We start from the raw sequence: 9,227 nt of genomic DNA, 5'->3' as shown, positions 1-9,227 counted from the left end.
AATGGCCTATCCTTTTAGAAATTATACAGAAAATAAACTTTTTCTTTTCTGTAATACACATATAGATCTAGGGTACTTGGACTAGGACCCGGTGAGATATCCGAGGGTGTTCATGTATGGATCACTGATAGAGGAAACCTCCATTGGTTTCTTGTGTTTCATCAAGATCTATACTAATTCTGAAAAGATACAATCTTGAACACCGTATGGTGTGTGATTTTAGTTAAATGTTTCAGTGGATCCGATTGAGTTTTAGATAAAACAGTTCTCTAATTTATTTGTAACCAAATATTTATTTTCCACTGCATTAAAGGTTACAAATTTGCTTTAAAACCCAACAGTGGTATTATAGCCACTTTGAGCATTTAATTAAAAGGGGACAGTTGTTTTATGACAAACTAAAATTGAACTGGACCCTAAAATCTAATTGGATTTTCAATCAAATTGGATCATGAAATTCTTGATGGGCCTCCGTGTTGAAAGCCTTGTTGACCAGTTAACAAAAGAGTTTTAAACCCTATTTTGTTAATCATCACCACCTATCTCTCTAAGCAACAACCGTATGGGGCTTCCCTTTCGTCGGGCCTTCACTAGCTATCGCCAATTTAAGACTGATGTCATACAGTGGGTTCTTTTCTCCAAAACTAGACCATAATCTCACTTTCTCTCCCAAAGTGACAATCGTCTGAGGTTGTGTCGTCGCTGGCAATCATTGGCCACGGTCGTTATGGTTGCGGTTGTTGCCGTCGTTCCTTACCATGGGGCTACTTACCTCTTGGATTCTATCCATGACAGATAGTTCCTTAGGGGTTCGTCGCTCATCTGTGATTTTTGGGCCGATCTTGATGCTGGTTAAATAGGACCAGTGCCATTTTTTTTTACAACCGACCTTGGGCCCCTGTGTATTGACTCTAAGAGCAACTCCAATCGAACGACAAAACCCTAGTTTTGCCGTTCTCTTGGATCCAATCGTACGCCAAAAACACTAAACTTTTGCCGGCGGGTGAAAACGAACGGCATATTTGCCGTGAAGAAGGTGAACGGCATTTTTGCCAAATGGGTGGTCCCCACCACCTTTTCTTAAATAATTTTTTTAATAAATTATAAATAAATAAATAATTACAAATATTAAGTTTTAGGTTTTTATATTTATTTATTTAAATTTATATATATATATATAATAAATTATTAATAACACAAATATGATACCGGATAAACGTAAACATGTTTTATTAATGAAAATTTTAAAAACTGAAATACATAAATTAAAGGGTCCAATCGTCTCCGCTAGGCATAAACTGACTAAAACTTTCTGCTACATTCTGAGATCCTTCGGGTTGGTCTTGAGCTCCTCCAAATTGTTGATGTTGAGATACTCGATATTGAGATGCTACGAATTCTGATCCTTGTCCAGACATATGAACCTGGGGTTGCGCTCTCTCTCTCTCTCTATTCGAATTTTCTCTTTTTTTTATGAACTCATACCACACAGGATCAATGATAGAGTTTAGATCGATGCACATAAGTTTGTCATCCGCCAACCTTGCCTCTAATGCAAGTTTCTGAGCTTGAAGCTCATTCATTCGCATCATAACTTCAGTGGTTTTGGCTATTTGTTTGCTCATTTTTTTACTAGCCTTGACTAAGGTATCTAACTTATTATCATATTGGAGCCTTGATTTTGCCTTTTTCACACCAATTGGTCTTTGAGTACCTTCTACATCGTGAATAGTCAACGACGGTAAACCGGCATCTGTCCCAGACGATGAACCAGGACTGGAAGAAGGTGATTGATAAGGACTTTGTCATTGATACTGAGTTGATGCAATGACATTTGATAAACTCTCGGAGTCTTTCAAGATGTCCCAGACATGATCAAACTTAAAACCCTTCTTATATGATCCATCAAGTTTTAACAGCTCTTTCGCTTCATTCATCTATGAAAAATACACGTTATATTTAAATTAATAAAACAATGATCAACTAAAACAATAAATATTTACGATATCTTGTTCAGAAGCACCACTTGGATTCCTCATTTCAACTTGATTGATACACCCTCGCATTTTTTTGCAAGCTTTTAGAATGCAAGACATTCTCGTTTCCAATGATCTTCTTGGTCGAGGATTGGTTGCAAACGGTTCGGTTTAGTGATAAAGAGTTTATATTCTTAATGGTCGAGGCATTCAATCTAGCGTCTGAAATGGATAATTATATCCGTAATTATGCTCAAAACAATCATGTATCTTATCGTGGTTCTATTCATGGCCATATAGTTATCAATCGTGATCGAGAAAATGTCGATCGCAATCTCTTCAATGATTATTTTTCTGAAAATCCTCGATTTCCTGAGTTGATGTTTCATCGACGATTCCAAATGAGTCGTACCATATTTGTTCATATTTTGGATGTTGTCCAAAGTCATGACAACTACTTTCTCCAACGAAGGGGTGGATGCGGCAAACTTGGGTTGTCCGATTATCAAAAAGTTACTGCTGTATTTCGAATGTTGGCATATGGCATGGCTGCAGATGCTACAGATGAGTACATTAAAATAGGCGAATCGACGGTTTTAGAAGCTTTGAAGCGGTTTTGTCGTGCCATCGTGGAGGTGTTTGGAGAACGCTATCTCCGAACACCTAATGCTAATGATGTGGCACGACTACTCCAAGTTGGAGAACAACGAGGTTTTCCAGGAATGTTAGGTAGTCTAGATTGTATGCATTGAAAATGGAAGAATTGTCCAACCGGTTGAGGAGGACAATATTTCGGTCGTAGTAGATCTCCAAGTATTGTTCTTGAAGCTGTAGCTGACTATGATCTTTGGATATGGCATGCATATTTTGGTTTACCGGGGTCCAACAATGACATTAATGTGTTGGAGTCCTCCCATCTTTTGCAAATCTTGCAGCAGGTACTGCTCCCCCTCCTAATTATGTCATTAAAGGAAAATCATATAATATGGGTTATTATTTAGCTGATGGCATATATCCAAAATGGGTCACTCTTGTTCAATCTATTCACGATCCACGTGGCCCTAAAAAACAATATTTTGCAAAGAAACAAGAAGCATGTAGAAAAGACGTAGAATGTGCATTTGGCGTATTGCAATCAATGTTTGCAATAGTAGCAGCACCTGCATGGTTATGGAGGAAGGAAATCTTGCATGATATAATGACTTTGTGCATCATTATGCATAATATGATCATAGAAGATGAACGTGATATTAATGCACCAATTGAAGAACGAAGTGAAGTGCAAGACGTGGGAGTTGAGATGATGAACGATGGTGGACTTGAACAGTTTCTTGCTCGACACAAAAAGATCAAGGATAAAGATGCTCACTTTGAACTTCATAATGCATTAATTGATCATTTGTGGGACGAGTATACTAACTCGGAGAATTAATATTATTTATGTGTTTTTTTAATTTGTGCTATTTGAACTAATGTAATCTTTTTAAATATAAAATTTATTAATTACAATTTTATCGTTTTTATTTTTACATTTCTTCATTAAATAAATTAATTACTAATTATTTATTATTATAATATCTATTACAAATTATAAATATTGTTATTAAAAATAGTAAATAAAATATGTTATTTTAATGTGGGTTCCACAAATTTGGTGTTTTTTTAGAGTGTGATTGGAGTTGAGTTTTTTTTTTTTTTTTGTTTTTTTTTTTTTGTTTATGGGTCCACCAGATTTGGTGTTTTTAGTGTTTTTTTGGTGTGAAAGTTGGAGTTGCCCTAAGCCACCACCATAGGCGGTTGGAATTAGATGTTCTATCTGTCGCCTGCCAGCTGCTGCTTGCTCTGTTAAAACCGTCGATTTCTCTGTTTTCTACCAAACCACCTAGGACCACTGGTTGGACCGTAGGTGGGCTTCCCATATGTGAAACGTGTTTCGATAGGATCTGCTTCTGGTTCATCAATGCCACCTCCCCAGTGGTCGGTGATTGATTTTATGTTTCACATTCGTCATCGCTTTCACTATGCCAAGCGGGTGATCTACGATGTGGCCTGCTGCCATATGCCCAGGATTGATGATGCTTATTTTTTACTGTGGTCGTTTTTTCCCCAGCTTCGACTGTGGTAATTTCTTGAGCACCGACCACCAACTCGTGGTGGTGCGGATGACTTTCTGGCTAGTTCGACCCGATGGGCTAGTGCCCTAATCGATTGGACCATGGACCTAGTAAAAAGAGTCCAAAATGTTTTCTTTCGTTTGGGTCATGAGTCAATGTCCAACAAGTGAGTATTGAGTCAATTTGCTTTAATTTTGCCATATAAAATTTGTTCATATTATTTGGCCCTTTTATTTATGATATTTATTTTTGGCCAAACATTATATTTTATGTTAAAATAGTTATGTAATATATCGATTGCCTTGAAAAGATCTGTGGTTTAATTATTTTATTTTATTTGAAAAATTAAAATGTGTAATTTCAATGAGTTATAATTTTATTTTTATTTTATAGATAGAGACAAATGTAAATAAAATAGATTAATGTTGTATTTTCTATTTAAATTTGTAATCATCCGAAGACAGTGTTTCAAGAAGTTACGACGGAGTTCTTAGAGTTCACCAAGATGGTGAGGCTAGTGAGAACTTAAAGACATTCTTAGATTGACAATGGTTATTGTGTTGGCTCAGAACATCATATTAGGAGCAAAATCATATATTATTTTGTTGTGCTTGTTTATTTTGTTTTCGCATTTTATTTATTTACTGCTTTCAATTATTGTTATAATTATAATTATTTTAAAAATAAAATTGAATGCAAAATAAATTTTAGAATCGGCAATAAAGTACGATATTTTTAAAATTGATATGATTATCAAAATCAAACTAACTTTTGAATTAGCTTTTAGAACAAACGATTTTTGATTTTGATAAAATCAAAACGGTTTTAAAAGCAAATAAAATGTTTTCTAAAATTCAAACCCTTCACAAACGTAAATTAAATGCTGCACATTTAAGATACTTGTCAAGGCTTACGGATTCTAGTATAGTCAGAGCCTAGCCAATTTGGCCGGATGATTGTAGTGTGAGACAAGGCATTAGCATAACGAGATTTAAGTGAAAAATTGCATTGGCCATTTACTTAAATAGTCGCTTTTGGACGATTGATCCCAGTAAACCTAAGTCAATAATTTAGGTGGGATCATAATACCTTAGTATAGTTAGTTTGTTTGAAAATATCATAGACAGTTGCATTGGCCATTTATGAGTAAATCTAAGGCGTTGAAGTGAGATTAAATATGTCAATTCCAATATAAGATATATTAGATAGAATCCCGCAAACACCTAAGAGTTACATTGAAAGTAATTATATGATGTTTATCTAAATAACTTACTTCCATTGACAATGCATTGGCCATTTATGGAAATTGGTGAAATATGGATCTTAGCTCAGGTTAAAATATGTTTGAAAGGTTAATTAAATTAATTTGAGATTTTAAAGTTACTAAAATTAAACTTGATTTTGTAGATGTGTGCTAACTATTCAAATTTATCCCAATTTACACTGCGGTCAATCCTTGATAAGGAAAAATCGAACGGAACAAACTTCATCAAATGGTTTTGCTTCCTAAGGATCGTCCTTAGGCATGAAAATAAGTTTTACATTCTAGAGAACCCTCCTCCAAACACTCCTGCTAGGAGTACTTCAGCAGAAGTCGGGGTTTCTTATGATAAGTGTGTCAATGACTCACTAGATGTTGGTTGCCTAATGTTAGCCTCCATGATTGCCGAGTTATTGCGGAATCTTGAATACATGATTGCTTGGGACATGATATCCTTATTAAAGTCTATGTTTCAGTTTCAAGCTAGGCATGAAAGGTTTGATATGGTCAGGGCAATGTTTGCTTGTACAATGACTGAGGGCTCTTTAGTCAGTACCCACGATTTGAAATGAAAGGATATATTGACCGATTGGCCCATCTTAGCTTCCTAATGAAAAATGAATTGATAATCGATTCGGTTATCAATTCCCTATCCAAATCATATAATTAGTTCTTTTCAAACTACAATATAAACGGTTTTGGATAAAACTCTCACAAAGCTTCATAACATGCTTAAAACTGTTGAAAAGGATATAAAATCCAAGTTGGGTTTAACCAAACCAAAGCAGGTTTTGATGATTAAACCTAAAAATGGGATAGTCAAGAAAAGGAGGGTCCCAAAGGAAGAGGAAAGGTTGGAAGTTCCAAAAAGATAAGGGCAAATGAATTATTCCTGAGGATGCAGTATGGTACAACTACAATCACAAGGGTCACTCGAAGAAACAACTGACCAGCCTGACAGGCAGAGCCAAAGAAGCAGAAGGTTATTGTTGGTGCTTCAGGTATGTTTTGTATTGATTTGTTTACTTCGATTATGACTCTTGGGAATTAGATACCAAGGTGTGGTCTTCATATTTGTACTACTTTACAGGGTCTAAGAAGTGAAGAGAAGATAAAACCAGGTCAATGATGGCAATGAAGCTAAGGTAGTTGTTATTGCTGAGGGGCACATATGATATGAAGCAGCTAAATAGTCTTACTTTATCACTTAGCAAGTGTTTTAAATATACCTAGCTTTACTAGGAAATATTGTTTCATTTTCTCAGTTACAGCAAACTGGATTATGTTTAATTTCACTAATAATAAAATTTCAGTTTACCTTAACTATGTTTTGTATTTTGTGGCCAAAACCACTCAATGGTATTTAGGAAATTAATAATTGTAATTACAAATCTAACAAATTAAGCGGGCTTAAATCATACCTACCTGTGACACATAAACAAGGAACGCATAGCCAAATTCTAGGCGCACAGAGTGTTGGAATCATGTGATGATTCATAAGGTACATACGAGTCTTGTTTATTAGCAAGATGACAACGATGCTTTTAAAAGGCAAACTTGAAAGAGCTACAAAACTGCTAGGAATTATCCATACTGACGTATGTGGGTCTTTCAATTTAGTCACAAGAAATGGCCATTGCTAATTCATAATCTTTACTGATGACTTCAATATATATAGGTATGCTTACCTGAAGAGAAATAAATCTAAAAGATTTGAGATATTCAAAGAGTTTTAGAACAAAGTAGAGAATCAACTTGACGAAATATAAAGCGCTTCAATCAGATGAAGCCGAGAGATTATTAATCATCTGAGAGACTATGGGATAATATCCCAACTAAATCCTTTAGGAACGCTACAACACAACAGTGTGTTCAAAAGAAGGAATAGAACCTTGTTGGACATGATTCACTCTTTGATGAGTCGTACCACTCTACCTAAGAGTTTATGTGGATATTTCCAAGATATTGTTGTCGAAATACTGAATAATGCACCAACTAAAAGACAAATAAAACCCTATATGAGTTATGGACTGGGAAGATCCCAAAATTATCTTATATAAGAATATGGAGTTGTGATGCTTATATGTAGTAGGAAGCTTCTAAAAAGTTTGACCGGAGGTCTGAAAAGTGCATCTTAATTGTATATTCAAAAGGACAATAGGAGATTACTTCTACAAACCCAGCAAGAACAATGTATTTGTTGCGTAACATGGTGACCTACCAGGAAGCCGTATCAGGATTGAAATCTGATAAATGCATGATTTTATGAAGGGTGAAATACAATCCATGTTAGACAACCAAGTCTAAAACTTGGTAGATTCAACTCAAAGCTGCAAAGTCATCAAGTGTAGGTGGGTATTCAAAAAGGAAAGTAACATGGATAGGATTATACATACCTATAAAGCTAAGTTGGTAAAAAAGACTTCATTTAGACTCAAGGAGTAGATTATAATGATACTTTTTCTCCACTAGTTATAATCAAATCAGGGTTCTTCTGGCCATTGATGCGTATCATGATTATGAGATATGGATAATGAATGTTAAAACCACTCTCCTTAATGGAAATTTGTGCATGGATTGGTTTTAAGCATCTAAAGTATCATAAAAAGGTATGCAAGTTGCAGAAGTCCATTTATAGACTAAAGCAAGCTTCTCATAGTTGGAAACTTATGTATACAAGAAGGATGTTGGGAGCATATATCGATGACATATTGATCATCGGTATCAACATCACAACGCTTAAGAGTAATTAGAGAAGTGTTTCGCGATGAAGGACATAGGAGAGGCGACATATATCCTTGGCATAAAAATATATCAAGATTTAAGTGCTTAACTGAATTAAGTGAGAGTACTTACATTGACAAGATTATGGAAAACTTCAAGATGCAGGATTCCAAGAGACGAAACTTGGATATGGTATATGGCATACAACTTAGCAAGACTCAATGTCCTAGTCCTAAAGAGGACATGAACTGTATGAAGGGTGTTCCCTATGCTTCGACCATCAGTTCAATCATGTATGCCATGTCATGTACTAGATCATACACCTCGTATGTTCTAATGACGAACATATATTAGTCAGACCCAAGTGATGCTCACTGGATATCATTGAAGAATATCGTAAAGTACCTAAAGTACCTAAGAAGAACTAAGGATATGTTTTTTTATACGGTAATCAGGAAAGAGATATGTGTATCCAAGGATATACATATGCTAGTTTCCAAACTGACCAAAATGACTTTAAATCGTAGTTAGGATACGTGTTTGTGTTAAATGGTGGTACTGTGAGCTGGAAGAGCTACAAAATTGGTGGATCATCTCTTAAAGTTTATAAGTCAGAGCAAGCATGATGCTTTTTGTAAGACATTGATCTAATTTGTAATTTTAGTAAAATTTAAATTATTTGAACAATAGAAAAATTATGTTTTTATCTGTTTTGGCATATTGGATATAAGTATTTACATTAAACATTTTTGGTGTTCAATATTAGCATGTTTAAGTATCCTTAAATAAATATGATGATCATATTATTTAAAACTGCCATTGATTGGTTATTACTAGGGGACTGGTAATAAATAAAAATCATTGTGAAGTCCGGTCATAGTCCGAGTTGAAAGTGCACTGGGTGCAACCAGAGTCACATGCGCTTGTCCGAGGGACAAGTGTTGGACAAGATCAATTCAGGATCACCTCATACATCGGCGTCATAAGGTGAGACCTGAAATAGTGGACACTCTTATCCTCATACATGAGATGTACATTGGAACCTAATGCATAAGGAGTGTTATACTTTGCTATAGTCTAACTTTACCCTTAATTGGGTAATCATAAGGGCTACATTAGGTACAACATGAATTGTGTATAAGTTCTGTATAA

The 9,227-nt window shown here is 35.1% G+C and overlaps 2 protein-coding genes across 2 annotated transcripts; one reads left to right on the top strand and one right to left on the bottom strand.

Moving 5' to 3' along the window:
• Window positions 1-1,265: 1,265 nt before the first annotated feature.
• On the bottom strand, window positions 1,266-1,625 carry LOC112516159. The gene has a single exon (XM_025123182.1). The coding sequence runs from the start codon at window positions 1,623-1,625 to the stop codon at window positions 1,266-1,268; it is 360 nt and encodes a 119-aa protein (XP_024978950.1).
• Window positions 1,626-2,173: 548 nt separating this feature from the next.
• Window positions 2,174-3,408, top strand: LOC112516158. The gene is made up of 2 exons (XM_025123181.1): window positions 2,174-2,705; window positions 2,912-3,408. The coding sequence occupies exons 1-2, from the start codon at window positions 2,174-2,176 to the stop codon at window positions 3,406-3,408; spliced, it is 1,029 nt and encodes a 342-aa protein (XP_024978949.1).
• Window positions 3,409-9,227: the final 5,819 nt, after the last annotated feature.

This window comes from Cynara cardunculus (assembly GCF_001531365.2).
Source record: "Cynara cardunculus var. scolymus isolate 2C chromosome LG 8, CcrdV1, whole genome shotgun sequence".
NCBI lineage: Eukaryota > Viridiplantae > Streptophyta > Magnoliopsida > Asterales > Asteraceae > Cynara > Cynara cardunculus.
The sequence above is the reverse complement of the archived record's forward strand: the minus strand, read 5'-3'. Positions and strand labels throughout refer to the sequence as shown.

Bases quoted from the DNA above. Each gene is read 5' to 3' on its own strand.
- LOC112516159 (XM_025123182.1), bottom strand. From the start codon at position 1,625: ATGAGCAAACAAATAGCCAAAACCACTGAAGTTATGATGCGAATGAAT.
- LOC112516158 (XM_025123181.1), top strand. From the start codon at position 2,174: ATGGTCGAGGCATTCAATCTAGCGTCTGAAATGGATAATTATATCCGT. The intron at 2,706-2,911 runs GTAGTCTAGATT...CAAATCTTGCAG, and splicing joins AGGTTTTCCAGGAATGTTAG to CAGGTACTGCTCCCCCTCCT.